Below are 21,151 nucleotides of genomic sequence, written 5' to 3' on the forward strand. Positions count from 1 at the left end.
GTACGATCCACTCCCCCCTCGAAACGGTTCCCTAAGTCCAATACTTGGAGGCGTAGAAGGATATGCTAGAAATAGGGTTCCCCATGCCGTCACAGAGAGAGGGACAAAAGGGGTACGATCTACCCCCCTCGAAACGGTTCCCTAAGTCCAATATTTGGATCGACCGAGAACTAGTTTCGTTCTCAGTTAAATGGTGTCATCAAATCTTAATTGCAACTCATGTTACAACTAATGACTAGCACGAATCACGAAGTAAATCGAATGATGTAAAACTTGACTGAGTACGAATTTAGTTCTTAGCTAGCTAAGAACTAGCAAATCTCCTAGAAATAAGGTACAATGATGGATTACTCATCATAGACTATTTTCGCTGATCCATAATAGTTATCAGAAATTTATGCAAAATATTACCTACAATCTACCAGGGTTTCTTAAATCTGCCATGAGTAATTTGAACCGTAGGAAGTGCCAAATACGAATACACAACTATATGTCTCTACCACTACTCCACTGCGATTGGGCAGAGGAAGAAGAAGATACCTTGGAGAAGAGGGTAGGTGTACACTGGCTGTACAATACTACACAGGTACAGGAAAACGACGACGCTGCGATCTCGCTTGTGAGCACGTACGATTACGCGACCCGTTTTGACGTGTGTCCAAGCTAGCTACTCCTAGCCTACGGTCGACCAGTACAAAAATCCTCCGGGGTCCGGGGCCGAAGCAGAGCGAAGCCGTCGCCGTCGCCTTCGCCTTCCCGTGTCGACGTTGGCCTGGGCGGCCGAAGTGAAGGAGCAGCAGCACTAGTATATTACGCTAAGCCAAAGCTTTTGCGCGCTCTCGCGAACACGACACCGGGCGCTGGCGCACGCAAGCAAAGGAAAAAGGCGCGCCAGCTTTCTTGCACCGGCGACGGCGAGGATAGGCGCCGTCGACGTGGAATGCTCGTGGCCGCGCTGAGGCACATGCTGCGCCGCGTCCTCGCCGGGTTCCGCGCGCTGCACCCGCGCCCGCGCAGGCGGCGGCACGGCGGTGCTGCCGAGGCGGCGCCGGCGTCGTCCAAGGCGCGCGTCACCGTGCGCGTGCGGCGGATGGGCAGCGGCAAGGCCAGCACGCCGCGTAGCGTAGCCGACGGGTCGACGCCGGCCGGCGAGGGTGGAAGGCAGGCGGTGACCATCCGCGTGGCGACGTTCAACGCGGCGCTGTTCTCCATGGCGCCCGCCGTGGCCGCCACCCCGGAAGCGACCGCGGGAGGGGAGCGCGAGGCGGCGCGGCGGAGCAACAGCACCGGCGCCACGGGCGCGCGGCCGCGGCCGAAGGGGATTCTGAAGGCGCAGGCGAGCCTGCTGTCGCGGACGCCGAGCAAGGCGCGGGTGTCGATCAACCTGCAGGACAACGAGATCTCCCTGGACCGGAGCGGCCGGCTCGGGGGCACGAGCAGCCCGAGAGCCGCGAAGAAGCCGCCGCTCAACAAGCAGCAGCCGTCGTTGACCGGTGGCCTGGACGCGAGCAGGCGGCGGAGCGTGGAGGAGGTGCTGCGGGAGACGGGCGCCGACATCATCGGGCTGCAGAACGTGCGGGCCGAGGAGGAGCGCGGGATGCGGCCGCTGTCGGAGCTGGCGGCCGCGCTGGGGATGCGGTACGTGTTCGCGGAGAGCTGGGCGCCCGAGTACGGCAACGCCGTGCTCTCCCGCTGGCCCATCACGCGCTGGAAGGCGCTCCGCGTCGCCGACCAGTCCGACGTCCGGTACGTACGCTCGCCGACCAGTCTTCTTCTTCTTCTTCTTCTTCTCGCAGTCAGTTTCCTGTTTCTACTACATTCCATCCAGCTCGATGGGGCAGTGTCAGGTCGGGCCGTGATCCGAGTGAATGTTCCGCTCTGGAACAACAGTGGAGCGTTACTGCGCCGTACGTCCTCTCTCCCGACCGGAGCTCGTGGCGGTGGCCATTCTTCCTGTGCCGGACAGATGCCCGTCGACGTACAGCTGTGGCTGTGCGGCCGTGTAGCCCGTGTCTTTTCTCCTCGTAGCATCTGCTCGTTTTGGCATCGACGGCGGCCGGTGCGCCGTCGTGCTGTTCCGCCCGTGCATTATTGTTGGGCCAGAGGTACCGCCCGTCGCACGCGCGCGCGAGGAAATGTGGGGTTAGATTTTGCATAATTGCAGCGATTCTTATCTAATTACCGCGTGGACACAATCAAATTCGTTTCATTTTCTTTCGTACGATCCGAAGCATGTCCTGCCACTGCCATGGCATGTTCTGGAGGAAGCCCTTGAGCTTCTTCTTTCTCTAATCAGGAGCTTCAACAATTGTTTACTCCGGCTGACCCGTGTTTTGAGCCCAAAGTGCTAGTAGTAGGCACCGGCCGTCCTTTACCTGCCGCCAGTACTGGTCGAGTCAACCTAGACCCACCGGTACATACACGTCCGACAAGCAGCAAGATGCTTAGCGAGTAAGTAGGGCACACCCTTGATGCGTAACTAACCCCTTGTTTAGTTTAGTGAAGTACTACTACTCCTAGTACGAGCGTGCATAAACCATGGATGGATTAGGTGAAGCTAGCTGCTCCATTGTCACATCGCATCGTCGTCCACAATCCAAGGGCAGGCAAAACAACCGACTCCTCTATTCCTTCGTGTAGCTTTAGGACTAGTCGTACCGGCAAGTTAGTAACATGTGTATGTTGCTAATCTACATTATACCTTTATAGTGGTTGGTAACATATATGTGGTATCATGCAAGATCATACTAATAGGTTATAGACTCTGAAACTTGCCTCGGTCATCTTCTGTCAAACAATCTCTATGGTATAGATCGAAGCGAGGACCCTCGCCAGTCTACCATCGACGCTGACACGATGCCAAATAGCTCCACCACCTCGCGCGTGTCCATCATCACGGGTCCAATGCCGAGACGACACCCCCTCCCCCAACACCACGCCGTCGAGATTTGCCTTCGTCGATACGATAGATGCAACACTGCTTCACCCATAGTCCCTTCTAGCTAACGCGTGTTCGAAAATGATTAACCCATGAGGGAGTACGACACCCAAAACTGTCGGTACCGTTCGATCTAGGAGAGTCAGATCCAGTCATGCAGGGCATCGCCCGGAACATCTAGGCAAGAGGCAGGATATTTAGAACGATGACACCTTCAACAAGGTAACAACGTTGTTCTGCCCAAAGAGGCGCGCTGCCACACGAGAACTTGGCCTCTCTGCAAGCCCGATGGCGGCTTCATCCGATCGGTAACGTGGTGGTGGGGGAGCAGGGACGGTGCCAGGAATGAAGTATAAGGGGTCAATCTTAGTATGAGGAGGGTAGAACTAGCTAAAATCACACAAATAAGAAGCTGACATGGCTTGCTTGTGTTCAAAGGAAAATCATGAGCATGGGGGGGGGGGGGGCTACGCCCCCCTTGTCTTCGTCCCTGTGGGGGAGGGAGGGCGGCGGCCGACAAAGATTAGGGTTCCGCCTTGAGCCACCTAGGAAAGGAATGCGGGGGCGATGACGAGAAGAATGTCCCAGACCGTTTAATTGTTTTGTGATTTGTGATAGTCCGGTCTAATTATGAGTTAACGACAAGAGTTGCACTTGAGGTTTAATTATGTCACCTTAATAAATTTTAAGTTAGTTCTTAATGGACTGATAATTAATTTACTGCCTGTTATAAATCAAGCAAGTTCAAAGCAGTGTGGATCGACATTGCCATATACACTACTGTATGCCGTGCTGTGTGCTGTACCTGTACTGTATGTATAGTAGATGGGGAAGGCCTTTCTGGCCGTGACACACGCTGGGGGCGACGGTTGGTTCGGATCAGATGGACAGCAACTCCTCCTGGCCCGGCCATGCAATGCAAGGAACCAGAACCGGGAGATAGTTATTGCAGGGCCGTTCCGTTCTGTTAGTGACGAAAATCTCCAAGATGACACATACCGGTCGATCTGATTAGCAGAGCGTGTATAATTCTGATCGCTATCTCCATGACTGCCGTGATGAAGAAACAAAATTATGGCCCTGATGTGGCTGTGTCCATGATCGTGAAACTTCTGCAATTGTGGTGCAGGAACGTGCTGCGAGCCACGATCGAGGTGCCGAAGGTAGGGGAGGTGAACTTCCACTGCACGCACCTTGACCACCTGGACGAGAGCTGGAGGATGAAGCAGCTCAACGCCATGCTCCGCTCCGTCGACGGCCCCCACATCCTCGCCGGCGGCCTCAACGCCCTCGACGGCACCGACTACTCCGACGAAAGATGGCAAGACATCGTCAAGGTACCTACTGCATTTTTCTTTTCTTCTGTAATCTGAAAACGTAAGAAGTTCGTGTGCGATCCTGACGCTGGTTTGGTTTCAGTACTACGAGGAGATTGGCAAGCCGACGCCGAAGGTGGAGGTGATGAAGTATCTCAAGGGGAAGCAGTACGTCGACGCCAAGGATTTCGCGGGGGAATGCGAGGCCGTGGTGGTCGTCGCCAAAGGGCAAGGTAGGAGACAAGTCACACTTCTCACATAATTTGGCATCAACGGATCTTCGTTCTGTCATCTTCTCCGTTTACTTCTGTATATATTGATACTGAACCTTACGCTGAAATCACAGATGTGCAAGGGACCTGCAAGTACGGCACGAGGGTGGACTACATACTGGCGTCGCCCAACTCTCCCTACAAGTTCGTGCCGGGATCCTACACCGTCGTCTCCTCCAAAGGGACCTCGGATCACCACATTGTTAGGGTCGACGTCACGATATCGGACACTAGAGAAGCCGACGAGCAGGCCACCGGGACTCGGAAACAGAGGGTAGTAAAGATGAGCAAGAAGGGCTCAAAAAAAGGGATATGGGCGGCGAAATGATATTTGTTGCAGTCATTTTCTACGTTTTTTCTCTCTTTTTTCAGTTCTTTCGCCGTTGTTGGTAGAGGTGATTGTTGGTTGCTTTCAATTGTGTATACGGCTGGCTAGTGGTTGAAGTGGGACTGAAGAATGTGATGTATAAGTAACCAAGAGGGGGAAGCAATGTATTTTTTGGTATGGCTTCCATGCATTCTGCTGGTTACTGCCTTGGGTCTTTTTTACGTTCAGGATGGTTTCGGGTGGGTAGTCTCTGTTGCCCAAATTGTTAAGTGAAACAACTGACGTAAAAGAGAAGTGATATGGAACAGGATAGGCAGCTCCTGTAACTTATACCCTTTATGGAATATATTCTACAAAAATGAAGTGGATTAAATAGGGATCGTCCAACAAAATATACATGAGCCTGAAGAATCTAAAGCAAAACAAAAGGCTTCAGCTTCAGTACTACAGAGTATCACCTTTATGTTTTGAGGAAACACGACCAACCTGCTTTGTTTCCTATAAGATCGTTGTCTCCATCGTCATCAATTAGCTTGATCTTAAGACATTTTTCTGGATACGTCCAATGGACTCATTCTGTTCTTTGGTTAAGATATAATAAAACAAGAGAAAACCCAACAGATATGCTCTACTGCTGCGAGGTATTATGTCTGATGCTGACGACTCACAACTACTGGATTGATACGGTCCAGCGTACCGGCTGATGTATACAGGAGCTGTATCCTGCAGTACCATACATAGACACACGGTCCAGACCTATGATCATATGATGGTACCCGAACTACCATGAAAACTGCCCAACTGCAGACCACGAACGTGCATGGCTAATTAGGGCATGTACAGTGGTATACACTCAGCCGTCTATAAGATGTGCCACCTAAGAATTTTGATGACGTGTCAAAAAACTAACGATAAAACGGACGGGTCCGTCGGTAGAATTAGCGACAGTCGATTCCCGTGAAACTCGGAGCCTACCGACGGCCTTCCTCCCATTGTACGAGGGTGTCCCCAAGTCGTGGGCTCACAGACACTTTCTTTCCGTGCAAAAGCATGGGCCGTTTTGATGAAATTTACTTGCCGTTGTAACTACGTACCAAGTCTGTAGACAATCTATACAGACACCCCATTGTAGCAACTCTCTTTGAGCTATCTAGATATGACGTGGAAGAGTAGTGCAGACGGTAGGTGTCTAAACTGTTGTACATGCCCTTAGATGCATCTGAACGGTGAGATCACATGTATCCTGTATGCCACGTTTTTTTTTTTTTCAAAAGGGGAAGGTCTTAGCCTATGCATCAATGGATGCATGCGGCTTTACCTATATGCCAAGACGAGATGAGAATCATGAGACGATGCTGGCTAATTAGATGCAACCGTTGGCCCCGGATGTTGATGTGATCTAAGCGAACTAACTCAGATTTCAGAAAAGATCAGGACAATTTTTTTCTGTAACATTACAAAGAAACAAACATGCATGTGAGCATTTTTTTGGGTTCATTTCTCTACCCAAACACTCCTGAACACACACAAGCATTTAAACATTCCAACCGGTATTTCCATAGTATTAACCAGAGTACTACTGAAAATGGAGGAACAGATTTAGTTTCAAGGCACAGATCACAAAAAAATCCCCTTCCAAACCCCCTGTTTTCAAATATGTTTATTACTCAAGGAAGCTGAACATGTATTTCCAGCAACCAGGAAGAAGAACATTTTGGTTTTTTGTTTAGTCCACAATAGTCAAATCGCATCATGGAGGAAATATTAGAGAAATGTGTTCGTCCCATGCACGGGAGGTCATGGCTTTGAGATTCTTACCACACTGTTACACCAAGTTTCATTGAAAAACATTGTGTTTCGGTTTGGTCACATACATTAAAACACAAATCAGCTCTTTGACATACAGCCGGACTACCCCCTTGGAGCCCGACCCCTCCCCAACCCTAACCGCCGCCGCCGCCGGTAGCGCCGCCGGGGCAAAGACCCACGGGGCGTGGCGGCGGCGGGGGCCTTTCCTCGCCGGCGTGGGGGACGGCGGACGGGCTCTCCCTTCCTCGACGCTCGCGGCGGCGGCCAGCGCGGATGGTGATGGGGCGGCGGCGGCTCTTGCGCTGCGGTCCCCCCTCCCCTCCCGTAGGCTTCCATCCGCAGCACACCGGCAGGGGCTGGTGGTGGGCGGCGGCCAGGCCCTCGGTCTGCGCCATGCCCTTCCCCCACCTCTAGTCGACCGTGGAGGTGATTTCGGGCTTCTTCCACGTCACGAGGGCGCCCGGGGCAGCAGCCTTGGGTTCGACGGAGGAGGTGGCTCTCTTCTGCGCCGGAGAGGGTCGGCCTGCGGTTGGTGGTGGTGGATCTTTTGATCTATCACCGCGATCCGGCGGCGAGATGGAGGTGATGGTGTCACCGGTGGAGGGCTGGATTGGCCAGCCCGGGATGGTCGCCGACGTGGGGGTCCGACCTGTATAAAGGCGGCGGTCCTAGGGCCTCTCTTGCGTGAAGAGGAGGACCTACCGGAGGCCTGGACTCGTGATCTGGCCGGAGGGTTGAGTTCCGGAAGGCTCCGCCGGCGAATGTAACAGTGCTTTGCCTGGAGTTTGCTGGATCGGAGGTATTCGGTCGTGCGCACCCATGCTTTTTTCCGACCGATTGGTTCTGGAGGGAGCGACGCGAAGCTCTTTTTCTGTGTTGACATCAAGTGACTATGGATCCATGATGAAAGTCGGAAGAAGAGAATTTCATGAAGGCCGGAGGGGAGGACTAGCTAAGGGAGGTTCAAGTCTCCGCGTTGTTGAGAGACTGGCTTGGTGTTCCGGGCTTCACAGCAGCGGTATGAAAGTGGGGGCGACAACACATGTGAAGCGCAGAGTCTTACCTTTCAGGGTGAAAACCCAAGGTCTGGCCTTAACTGGTTGTACCTGTCAATGGCCTTGGTGGAGGCATTGTTTTGAGAGCGGGGACTATCTTCAGGTTGAAAACCTAAGATCTTTGATCGGGCGACGATGGTGTTTGAGCACTGTTCCCTTCTTGGAGGCGTCGTTTTTTGGAGAGTCTGTAATGCATGTGTTGTCTTGGCGGTGGATGTACTGCTGTTGTTAGACCCGAGATACTGTAGCGGGACTTTTGTTTCTTAGTTTTCTTTTCATTTATTTTGGCTGTGTGCATCCGTAGTGCCATTAGGGTGGTGCGTTGTTGCAGAGGCTGGGTGTAATTGGTATCTTCTTGATATTAATATATTCTCTTTATCGAAAAAAAGCCAATGGAATGGTGCATGGGACAATTGCCGGTCTCGGAAATATTAGCACTGTCCAATGAAGCTGAACATGTATTGATAGTTAAACCCGATAGTGCCTGGGGTAAATAGGCTAGACTAAGAGGAAGGGATAAATTGCATGGACAAAAAATCGTTACAAGAACTGTTTTATCTGACATTCCTGCAACCAAAGGGTAAGGCATAACACTCCTGAACATTTAATCAGGAGAAAATCAGTGTCTAACATAATAAAGAAACATACAGGCTAATATGTAGGATGTTCTTTTTTTTCTCCTTTGGTTCATTTCTCCATCATAACACTCTTGAACACACGACATTTAAACTTCAAAACAATGATCCATCATAGCTTACCACAATACTATAGAAAATAGAGTCCGGATTGCAGGTAGCATGCATTGTCGAGGGTGGCCAAACTGTGGCCTTTGCCAGCTATGCAAGCGAGAGACGAAAACAGAAGCCCACACCCTCTTCAAGTGATGCTATGCCAATAGGGTATGAGAAATGGTTAGTGGATGGTTGGGGATGCCGGAGCTCAAGGTCGAAGATTGGCCTCTTCTAGCGATGGTGCATGACTGGTGGAGTGTGGCGGGCAACCTTCAGGGCAAGGCACTCTTATCCTCCCTCATGCTCATCTCTTGGGAGCTATGGAATAAGGGGAATCCTAGAGTTTTTTAAGAGTGTCCTCCTTGCCGGAGGTCACTTTTTGTAAACTTAAGCAAGAGGAAGCCCTTCGAGGGTTTGCCAGGGAGAAAGACCTAGGATTTTTGATGCCACGAGAGTAGGGTTAGGTACTATCGGCTTGTTGCCAAACCCTTGTTACATGATTTTCATTATTAATGAGATGAGGCAAAGATTTTGCCTCCATTTAAAAAAAAATGGACAAACAAATTTAGTTTCAAGGCATAGAACACACACATGGTAAAAAAAAAATAGGCATAGAACACAAAACAATAACCCATATGCAGCACGTTTGTTTGCAAAAACGAAAGTTTTCCAGCAACAAGGAAGCTGGACATGTATTGACCATTAACCCTAAGAGAGCGTCTTAAATAAATATCCTTCATTCCAAAATAAGACTTCACTATTATAATGTAACAAAACAATGTTTCTTTTTATCGGTTTTTTTATTTACATTAAAAAACCTATATCAAAAGGAGCATTGAGACATGCCCCAACAAACTACACATCAGAAAACCCATATGATATCATGGAAACATCAAATCTACTGCACAATGCTCATGCTGCTGAAGGTAGATAAGTTTGTTGGCAAGCTGTCGTACATCAGAACAAACTTGGTGGAGTCGTTGATGCAGAGCTTGACAAAGTCGACGTATAATCCTAGTGGGAGGGAGCAGCACACGAGATAGTTGTGAAAGTCAGTGGCCAAGACAGGTCCAAACAAAACTAAGAATCGGGGCAAATTAATAATAATATAATTTATATTAAACTTTTATATTTGTAATTAGCACATATAGTCTTAATGGTTGCAATTTTTATTTCTTATTTAGCACTATTGACAACATAGAAATTTGCTAAATGTTAGTTGGAGCATTCTCTAAGTTAATATAGTCATAATTAAGGAAAATAGTTGAAATATATATTTTAATTTTGCTAGATTAAAAATATATTTTGTATCATTCTTGTCTCGTTAGTTAATTTCTAATAACTGTATAAAATACACAATGTATAGATATATATGATAGAGATGTATAAAGTATATGATCCAACAAATATCTTAATAGAGGGTTTTAGTATACAATTATGTAAACATCTTTATATAACTTCCAAACAATAAATTTAAGTTTGGCATGATTCTTTACTCCTATTTCCGTGGTCAAATAAGTCTTGCAAGTTATACTTCCATGTTTTAATGAATAAGGCATTTTTAAAAAAGTCAAGCTAAGTAAAGTTCAACCAACCTTTAAAAAAAGTATCAATAACTCTGATATTATATAAAAATATATTTTATGATGTGTCTAACGATTTTAATATTTGGTTGTTGATACCTTTGATCCGGTGGATTTTAGTATGATAAGCTTTTTCCCTAGTAGACCTAGGTTCAATCGAACCTTGGGAAGCACTGCAAAAATGGTGTAAAGAAAACGTCTACAAGATTTGCTAGTTTATTTTATTTTCTGTTTACCGGACCTTTCTAGTTTACTTTTAAGGGGATTGTGTTTAATAACGTTAAAGTCCCTTGAATTGCCTCTTCGAGCGTAGTCAACTTTGTCATGCTCCTCACGTGATTTCCTTCAGTAATTGCAAGTTCATTTGTCATTATGACGTGAGCTCCTGCACATCATCTAAAAATAGAAGAGATTGCACATCTTTGTATTAATTATTCATTAGTGGCAAGTTGAGAGGTAAACTTAGTCAATTTTTTTTTTGACTTAGCTAAGGGTTTAAACGCGAGAAAAAGTGGCGTATTTCACAGCCATCAATTGTACATATTAATCATTTATTCTAAAAACTTGGTCAAACTTTACGTAGTTCCATTTTTTTAAAAGTCTTATTCACTGGAACACATGTAATGTGTGAAAACAATAATGAGATGGCAATGTGTCCATGATGTGTATTTGGTATTCAAATACGATCGCTAATAGCAATCATCAACGAATAAATAATTTTGGCTACTTCTATGTAAATATGATTTAACTGTTTGATACGGCCACTTGCACTTATCTTATCTATACAAATCCTCATGGAACTTTCTAAAATAAAGAATATGGAATACTCTTTCAGTGAGAGGCGGCGTTTTCATTTATAATGAGGCCTTTGTGGTGAGTTTTCCTATCTTAAGATCCGCCGGATTAGTTTCTTGGATTTAGTCTCCCAAAGGTGCTCTTAGGTAGGGTGTGCGTGCGTGTGTCCATAAGGATGAGTGTATGTATGTATTTGTGAGCATATGCGTCTGTAATGTATTTTGCAAAAAAATGGAAATCTAGTTGACATGTATTTTATTTGTACTACAAGTTGCACTGGTAAAAGTATGGGGCATCCTAAGCAATTTTTTTGGAAGGTGTATCCCAAAAGGATATGTATTTTTTTACAGGTGAGTCGACATATCGCAACGACTAACAAGGAACGCAGAAGCTATAGTGTGGCAGACTGGAGGCGTACACTTATTAGCATTGTGTGACTAGTTCATCGGATACCCAATACCAACAAAACAACAAACTTTGAGCATGCCGGCTAGAGCTAGCGGGTGCTCCCTCGCTGGCTTCCCTCGCTAGCCAGACACTAGAGGACATACCAACGTCTTAAAGTCCAAGCTCCTATCACGGGTTATCACAAGCTAGAATTGGTGGACAAGACTACTGATATGTGCATTTTATATCATCATTATTAGATCATTGATGTATGTAAAATGCATACATGAACTTTATTTTTTATCGTATGAATTCCCACATATTTGCAACATATATGATGATAATACCATGTTTTACATTGATTTATGGTGATTTACCAATGATCCCTTTTATTTGGTTTATAACTCTGCAGAACACGAAAACCATGTTTCACGTATTTTTCACTTTCGGTAGCCTATACAGAGTCAAATTGACCTGAGATTTTTGAAGCATCATTTTTTCATCGGGAGGAACAACATGGGCCCTAGAAGCACACTTGTAGAGGCCCGAGGGCCGAAAGCGCGCAGGTGGCACGGCCTGGATGGCTGGCCGCGCCACCCACCTCTGTTCAGTCGTCGATCGCCCGTTTGCCCTAATTCTTTCGTGAACCGACGTATTTTTTTCCCCTAAAAACCACTATATATATGGCACCAAAGATTTCTCGGGGGGGGGGGGGGGAGCGCTGCAGAAAGACAGAAACAACGGAGGCTGCTGCATAGAAGAGTGGAGGGGAAACTCCGTCAGGATCACCGCTGGAGGGATCTCCACCTTCTCCAACGTCTTCATCATCATCACCATGACCAAGAGGGAGTACTCCACCTCTGGACTACGGGTTTGTGACAGTAGCTTGATCTATTTCTCTCATGTTCTTCATAGTACTTAGTGCCATATGAGCTGCCTATCATGATTATGGCCATATTTGTAATACCTATGTTGTGGATCCTTGTTCTATGATACTCTGTATTGTTTTATGAGATCTGATCTTATTATATTGGGAGATGTATTGATAGATGCATATTATGTATCATGTTCTTAAGTTTATGTTCTGATTCAACATCTATGCAAGAGCGTGTGTGGGGTGATGTGTGTGTTAGTTGGAGTAGCATGATTTTAGTGATTGGATAGTGACAATATGTCCATGATCTATTATGGCTATGTCTTTCTTTTGCTACCTCACTAGGGATAAAGTGAATGCATGTGCTATGTTCATCATGTGACAACAATGATGACCTTGTCTGTTCAAGGTAGCATATTTGACATTCAAACTTCATGTCAAAGTACTTATTGCTATGCTCTGTTAATTCTAAATACAAGATTGATGAAGTTTATTTCTTGTGGAGCATAAGAGGAGCGTGTTGCATCATCTCTACGTTAGGACGTGATGCCCCATGTTAATTCTAATCTTACATATAATATTGTTTGTACCTTCATATCTCATTGATGAATTGTTTGTTGTCCACCACAACTTTACAAGAGAGTAGTCAAGTGAACCCATGAACTCCGGTCCACTTTTTATCATAAGAAAAACACATATATATTGTTTTTACATTGTTTTCTATTTGCTTCACTATTTTAATTCAAAAATACAAAAAATAATTAATTTTCTTATTTGCATCCAAAACACAAAAAACAATCAATCTCTCTACAATTTTTACTTAGTTATTTTATCTAGTTTAGTTTCTACTTATTTTATTACTACTTGTGTTATTTACTTACGCGAAACCTTGTGCTTGACAACCACATGGTGGAGTTGGGGACAAAAGGCATTTACTTTACTTGCAGGATTGCTTGAAGAAGAGAGAAGAGAATACTCTTCCATCCAGTTCCCCGAGAGTTTGATATAAACCCTCGAGTCACCCTTGTGGGAAAGATACTCCCTTGATACAACACTTTGCACTTGGAGTCCCAACGTATCAAGATTCTTTTTGGCGTTGCTATTAACCGCTATCAATCATATTGTTGAAGTTTAGGATGTTATTTGCACCGATTTTGTGTTCCCTTGTTTAGATATTCGCGAGATTTTCTTCCAAAGTCCACGTGCTTTGATATTTAATTCTTAGAGGAAAAATAACCTTCATTTTCGTATTTTTCTATTTCATAGACTTTATGAACCTCAATTAGTTCGAGAAAAAATCATTGCAAGTTCTTGTTATCACCAGAATTTGACCGAGTCAGAGGTGGGCCGCGATCAAGATGGGCTTGAAGAATATACATGGAAGAATATACGTGAATCGGCCTTATATGCAAAGTTTGGGCTAGATTGCCCGTGTATCTGTAATATAGTAGATCGCATCTTAGATTAAAAGATAGAGTTTAACCCGTGCACGGTTAGGTGCACGCCTAAATTAGAAAGTCCCCTGGACTATAAATATGTATCTAGGGTTTATGAAATAAACAACAACCATCGTTCACCACAAATCAATCTAGGCGCATCGCCAACTCCTTCGCCTCGAGGGTTTCTTCCGGGTAAGCATCATGCCGATCTAGGCAGTACAAGTTTATTCGTTGCCATGCGTTGCTCGTACTGAAGCCTTTTTTATGGCGAGCAACGTAGTTATCTTAGATGTGTTAGGGTTAGCATTGTTCTTCGTATCATATGCTGTCGTAGTGCAACCCTTATACATCTAGCCGCCCTTACACCTATCCTAGGTGTAGGGGCGGCACCCCGCTTGATTATCATTTAGTAGATCCGATCCGTTACGGTTGCTCCTTGTTCTTCAAGGATTAGTTTAATATCTGCAATAGTTAGGCCTTACAAAGGGTTGGAGGATCCAGCGGCGCGTAGGGTGTAGTTTGCTAGCCCTAGACAGGATGTTCCGGGGATCAACCTCGTGTTGGTTTTTAGGCCCTGTCTAGGATCGGCTTACGATCACCGTGTGTGGCCGCGAGGCCCAATCGTGAGTAGGATGTTCCGATTATGCGGTGAAAACCCTAAATCGTAGTAGATTGCTTTAGCTTTATCTTGATCAAGCAGGACCACCATATATTCGTACACCTCGTGCGAATCATGGGTGGATCGGCTCTTTGAGCCGATTCACAGGACAACCTGAGAGCCGATCGAGGCTCGTATTTAATGTTTACGTGTATGCCATGCAGGAAACTAAGCGAGGCATCTCCATCACCTTCCTGACCAGGTATAGGTCAGGTGGCACGCCCTTGCATCAGCATCGGATGTGCGTGCCGGAGTCTTTGCGGGCCGTCGCTCGGAGGGACCAGGGCCAGCCGCAGCCCTAAGTTGCTCCCGGCTCTCCTGTGTTGCCCGTCGCTGCTCGCCGGTGGGTTTCTGACCGCAACACATTCTGGCACGCCCGGTGGGACAATCTTCTACATCAACCACATCGCCATCTACATCTGAGATGGCGGACGGCACCCCAGTCACGTACGAGGATCTGACCGAGGAGCTCAAGAAGAAGTATGACGAGGTCAAAGCGATCCTCGAAGCCGACCTCATCGGCTCCTTTCACAGAACCCGCTCACATGGCATCAGGTGGAAAGGGTTCTCGCCTGTAGGTGCGCTCGATGGAATAGACCTATCCGCCCCATCAGAAGAACGCACCAGGTCCCTGCGTCAGGAGATTAACTACATGGTGGCTCACTCGCTGCACCGCCACTCTGAGAACCTGGTGAACACTTTGGAGCGTTTTGCTCTTCGGGTGATCCAGGAAATCATGAGGCACCAGTACTCTCCGTCAGGACCAGCTCTCGGGACATACCAAGGAGAGATGCCACTCCAGTCCCGTCCACCGCTGCCATTCGCGTTGGCAGCACCAGAAGTGCCGAATTCACCGGCATTCGTCGTCTACAAGATCGGTGGTGACCCTAGTGACTACCAGTTCTTGCACGAGGCGCCTAAGGAGATCCCTCACGGATACACGTGCACATACGTGCCAGACTGCGGTAACTGGGCGCTCACAAACCAGGCCGCAATAGCAGGGACTTCTGGAAAAGCAGGAGGAACGTCAGCGACAGATCTTGAGAAGCAGACGTGGCTAGCTAAGTACGCCACTCCAACAAACCTCCAGAGCTCAGCTCCTGCAGTTGGCTCAGAGATGGAAAAGCAAGCATGGCTGGCTAAGTATGCCACTCCGGCGAATCTTCAGAGTTCGACTCCTGCAGCCAGCACCGCGGATCAAATCAGTACCATACTGAGAGACCAGTTCGGCATGGTGCCGAAAAGGAGGACAATCGGCTATTCCAAGCCGTACCCCAACGAGTACGAGTTGATCCCGCTACCACCCAAATATCGGCTCCCTGATTTCTCCAAGTTCAATGGATCAGATGGTTCCGGCTCCATCGAGCATGTGAGCCGATATTTGGCACAGCTAGGAACGGCCTCAGCGTCGGATCCACTACGCGTGAGGTTCTTCGCACAGTCCCTCACGGGATCGGCTTTCGGGTGGTACACTTCATTGCCACCAGACTCGATCCGGACTTGGAAGCAGTTGGAAGAACAGTTCCACATGCAGTATCACTCAGAGGCTTCCGAGTCTGGCCTTGCTGATCTGGCACAAATACGTCAGAAGCGTGGAGAAACTGTGGCAGAATACATCCAGCGCTTCAGAAATCTAAGGAACCGATGTTATTCGGCTCGTGTTACTGAAAAAAAGCAGTCGAGTTGGCAGTGGTGGGCCTTGCATCACCAATCAAGGACATGGCCTCCCAAGCAGACTACCCTTCACTGGCGCACATGGTTCAGAAACTGTCAGCATATGAACAGCGCCACCCGGACTTGTACCAGGACAAATTCAAGCGTGCGGTAGTCCTGGTTGAGGCAGATGACGACGAAGGTTCTGCGGGAGATCAAGAGGTAGCAGTGGCTGAGTGGACTCGGGGGGCAACCCCCGTGTCCTGCAAATGGGTGAAGCCACCAGGTCCGCCCAGAGGGTTCGATTTTGACATGACTAAAACTGAGCAAATCTTCGACCTCCTACTCAAGGAGAAGCAGTTGAAGTTACCCGAAGGCCTCAAAATCCCCACGATACAGGAGCTGAACGGAAAGCCATTCTGCAAATGGCATAACTCGTTCTCCCATACCACCAACGACTGCAGGGTGTGGCGTCAGCAGATCCACGTAAATTGGCTTAATTTTCTGAGCTACCTACAGGGAGGTAGACCCAGATTCGTGACAGCAAAGAAATCTGGAACTGCGCAGTAATCCAAATCTAGTACTTACTTTTCTATCAACGACTTTACTTGGCACAATAAAACACTAAACTAAGATAAGGAGAGGTTGCTACAGTAGTAAACAACTTCCAAGACACAAAATAAAAACAAAGTACTGTAGGTAAAAACATGGGTTGTCTCCCATAAGCGCTTTTCTTTAACGCCTTTCAGCTAGGCGCAGAAAGTGTGTATCAAGTATTATCAGAGGGTGGTGCATTCTCAGCGGGGTGTGGAATTTTCTCAACCAGGCATAGTATATTAGATACATAAGTTTTAGCATCTCCCTTTTCATTAGTCTTAGGCGTGCTACTCTCATCAAACAAATTTTCAGGAACAAGCCAAGCATTGATATTTTCTAGTGCATCATTCATAGCTAAGAGTTTACATGGTATTGGTGCTTTGATCTCCCCTCCATCATTAATATTATTAGTGTACTTTATTCTATCCATATCCATCTTTTCAAGGAGACTAACAAAATTGGTGTAAGAACCAAGCATATTAAATTTAGTGAAAACTTTTCTAGCTTCTCTTGCTATTCCACCAAATTCTCTAAGAAGGGTTTCTAAAACAAAATCTTTCTTTTCCCCTTCTTCCATATCACCAAGTGTGAGAAACATGTGTTGGATTATAGGATTGAGATTAACAAATTTAGTTTCCAACATGCGAACTAAAGCAGCAGCAGCAATTTCATAGGTAGGGGCAAGGTCTACCAAGTGTCTATCCTCAAAATCGTCAACGGTACTAACATGGTTGAAGAATTCTTCTATATTATTTCTCCCAATTATAGACCCACGTCCTACCGGTATGTCTTTCGTGGTAAAATTAAAAGGGAACATGATGAAATAAGTAAAGTAAATGCAAGTAACTAATTTTTTGTGTGTTTTTGATATAGCAAACAAGATAGCAAATAAAGTAAAACTAGCAACTAATTTTTTTGTATTTTGATTTAGTGCAGCAAACAAAGTAGTAAATAAAACTAAGCAAGACAAAAACAAAGTAAAGAGATTGAGAAGTGGAGACTCCCCTTGCAGCGTGTCTTGATCTCCCCGGCAACGGCGCCAGAAAATATGCTTGATGGCGTGTAATTCACACGTTCGTTGGGAACCCCAAGAGGAAGGTATGATGCGCACAGCAGCAAGTTTTCCCTCAGAAAGAAACCAAGGTTTATCGAACCAGGAGGAGCCAAGAAGCACGTTGAAGGTTGATGGCGGCGGGATGTAGTGCGGCGCAACACCAGGGATTCCGGCGCCAACGTGGAACCTGCACAACACAACCAAAGTACTTTGCCCCAACGAAACAGTGAGGTTGTCAATCTCACCGGCTTGTCGTAACAAAGGATTAACCGTATTGTGTGGAAGATGATTGTTTGCAGAAAACAGTAGAACAAGTATTGCAGTAGATGGTATTTCAGTAAAGAGAATTGGACCGGGGTCCACAGTTCACTAGAGGTGTCTCTCCCATAAGACGAACAGCATGTTGGGTGAACAAATTACAGTTGGGCAATGGACAAATAAAGAGAGCATGACCATGCACATACATATCATGATGAGTATAGTGAGATTTAATTGGGCATTACGACAAAGTACATAGACCGCCATCCAACTGCATCTATGCCTAAAAAGTCCACCTTCAGGTTATCATCCGAACCCCCTCCAGTATTAAGTTGCAAAGCAACAGACAATTGCATTAAGTATGGTGCGTAATGTAATCAACAACTACATCCTTAGACATAGCATCAATGTTTTATCCCTAGTGGCAACAGCACAACACAACCTTAGAACTTTGTCACTGTCCTGTGTGTCAATGCAGGCATGAACCCACTATCGAGCATAAGTACTCCCTCTTGGAGTTACAAGCATCTACTTGGCCAGAGCATCTACTAGTAACGGAAAGCATGCAAGATCATAAACAACACGTAGATATAACTTTGATAATCAACATAACAAGTATTCTCTATTCATCGGATCCCAACAAACGCAACATATAGAATTACAGATAGATGATCTTGATCATGTTAGGCAGCTCACAAGATCCGACAATGATAGCACAATGGGGAGAAGACAACCATCTAGCTACAGCTATGGACCCATAGTCCAGGGGTAGACTACTCACACATCACTCCGGAGGCGACCATGGCGGCGTAGAGTCCTCCCGGGAGATGATTCCCCTCTCGGCAGGGTGCCGGAGGCGATCTCTGGATCCCCGAGATGGGATCGGCGGTGGCGGCGTCTCAGTAAGGTTTTCCGTATCGTGGCTCTCGGTACTGGGGGTTTCGTCACGGAGGCTTTAAGTAGGCGGAAGGGCAAGTCAAGAGGCGGCACGGGGGGCCCACACCATAGGGCCGCGCGGCCAGGGGCCAGGCCGCGCCGCCCTAGGGTTTGGCCGCCTCGTGGCCCCACTTCGTTGACTCTTCGGTCTTCTGGAAGCTTCGTGGCAAAATAGGACCCTGGGCGTTGATTTCGTCCAATTCCGAGAATATTTCGTTACTAGGATTTCTGAAACCAAAAACAGCAGAAACAAAGAATCGGCACTTCGGCATCTTGTTAATAGGTTAGTTCCAGAAAATGCACGAATATGACATAAAGTGTGCATAAAACATGTAGATAACATCAATAATGTGGCATAGAACATAAGAAATTATCGATACGTTGGAGACGTATCAGCATCCCCAAGCTTAGTTCTGCTCGTCCCGAGCAGGTAAAACGATAACACAGATAATTTCTGGAGTGACATGCCATCATAATCTTGATCATACTATTTGTAAAGCATATGTAGTGAATGCAGCGATCAAAACAATGTATATGACATGAGTAAACAAGTGAATCATATAGCAAAGACTTTTCATGAATAGCACTTCAAGACAAGCATCAATAAGTCTTGCATAAGAGTTAACTCATAAAGCAATAATTCAAAGTAAAAGCATTGAAGCAACACAAAAGAAGATTAAGTTTCAGCGGTTGCTTTCAACTTGTAACATGTATATCTCATGGATATTGTCAACATAGAGTAATATAATAAGTGCAATAAGCAAGTATGTAGGAATCAATGCACAGTTCACACAAGTGTTTGCTTCTTGAGGTGGAGAGAAATAGGTGAACTGACTCAACATTGAAAGTAAAAGAATGGTCCTCCATAGAGGAAAAGCATCGATTGCTATATTTGTGCTAGAGCTTTGATTTTGAAAACATGAAACAATTTTGTCAACGGTAGTAATAAAGCATATGCATCATGTAAATTATATCTTATAAGTTGCAAGCCTCATGCATAGTGTACTAATAGTGCCCACACCTTGTCCTAATTAGCTTGGACTACCGGATCATCACAATGCACTGTTTTAACCAAGTGTCACAAAGGGGTACCTCTATGCCGCCTGTACAAAGGTCTAAGGAGAAAGCTCGCATTGGATTTCTCGCTATTGATTATTCTTCAACTTAGACATCCATACCGGGACAACATAGACAACAGATAATGGACTCCTCTTTTATGCATAAGCATGTAACAACAATTAATAATTTTCTCATTTGAGATTGAGGATATTTGTCCAAAACTGAAACTTCCACCATGGATCATGGCTTTAGTTAGCGGCCCAATGTTCTTCTCTAACAATATGCATGCTTAACCATAAGGTGGTAGATCGCTCTTACTTCAAACAAGACGGACATGCATAGCAACTCACATGAAATTCAACAATGAATAGTTGATGGCGTCCCCAGTGAACATGGTTATCGCACAACAAGCAACTTAATAAGAGATAAAGTGCATAATTACATATTCAATACCACAATAGTTTTTAAGCTATTTGTCCCATGAGCTATATATTGCAAAGGTGAATGATGGAATTTTAAAGGTAGCACTCAAGCAATTTACTTTGGAATGGCGGAAAATACCATGTAGTAGGTAGGTATGGTGGACACAAATGGCATAGTGTTGTTTGGCTCAAGGATTTGGATGCATGAGAAGTATTCCCTCTCGATACAAGGTTTAGGCTAGCAAGGCTTATTTGAAACAAACACAAGGATGAACCGGTGCAGCAAAACTCACATAAAAGACATATTGTAAACATTATAAGACTCTACATCGTCTTCCTTGTTGTTCAAACTCAATACTAGAAATTATCTAGACCTTAGAGAAACCAAATATGCAAACCAAATTTTAGCATGCTCTATGTATTTCTTCATTAATGGGTGCAAAGCATATGATGCAAGAGCTTAATCATGAGCACAACAATTGCCAAGTATCACATTACCCAAGACATTTATAGCAATTACTACATGTATCATTTTCCAATTCCAACCATATAACAATTTAACGAAGGAGAAACTTCGCCATGAATACTATGAGTAGAAACCAAGGACATACTTGTCCATATGCTACAGCGGAGTGTGTCTCTCTCCCATAAAGTGAATGCTAGGATCCATTTTATTCAAACAAAACAAAAAAAACAAAAACAAACCGACGCTCCAAGAAAAAGCACATAAGATGTAATGGAATAAAAATATAGTTTCAGGGGAGGAACCTGATAATGTTGTCGATGAAGAAGGGGATGCCTTGGGCATCCCCAAGCTTAGACGCTTGAGTCTTCTTAATATATGCAGGGGTGAACCACCGGGGCATCCCCAAGCTTAGAGCTTTCACTCTCCTTGATCATGTTGCATCATACTCCTCTCTTGATCCTTGAAAACTTCCTCCACACCAAACTCGAAACAACTCATTAGAGGGTTAGTGCACAATATAA

The 21,151-nt window shown here is 45.9% G+C and overlaps 1 protein-coding gene across 1 annotated transcript; it reads left to right on the plus strand.

Annotated features, from left to right (window-relative positions):
- The first annotated feature begins 793 nt into the window (after positions 1-793).
- On the plus strand, positions 794-5,044 carry LOC127331873 (uncharacterized). Its single transcript, XM_051358097.2, has 4 exons — positions 794-1,746; positions 4,068-4,275; positions 4,358-4,487; positions 4,601-5,044. The coding sequence occupies exons 1-4, from the start codon at positions 941-943 to the stop codon at positions 4,852-4,854; spliced, it is 1,398 nt and encodes a 465-aa protein (XP_051214057.1). The 5' UTR covers positions 794-940; the 3' UTR covers positions 4,855-5,044.
- Positions 5,045-21,151: the final 16,107 nt, after the last annotated feature.

Source organism: Lolium perenne, chromosome 2 (genome assembly GCF_019359855.2).
Source record: "Lolium perenne isolate Kyuss_39 chromosome 2, Kyuss_2.0, whole genome shotgun sequence".
Classification (NCBI taxonomy): domain Eukaryota; kingdom Viridiplantae; phylum Streptophyta; class Magnoliopsida; order Poales; family Poaceae; genus Lolium; species Lolium perenne.

Bases quoted from the DNA above. Each gene is read 5' to 3' on its own strand.
- LOC127331873 (XM_051358097.2), top strand. From the start codon at position 941: ATGCTCGTGGCCGCGCTGAGGCACATGCTGCGCCGCGTCCTCGCCGGG. The intron at 1,747-4,067 runs GTACGTACGCTC...ATTGTGGTGCAG, and splicing joins GCCGACCAGTCCGACGTCCG to GAACGTGCTGCGAGCCACGA. The intron at 4,276-4,357 runs GTACCTACTGCA...GTTTGGTTTCAG, and splicing joins GATGGCAAGACATCGTCAAG to TACTACGAGGAGATTGGCAA.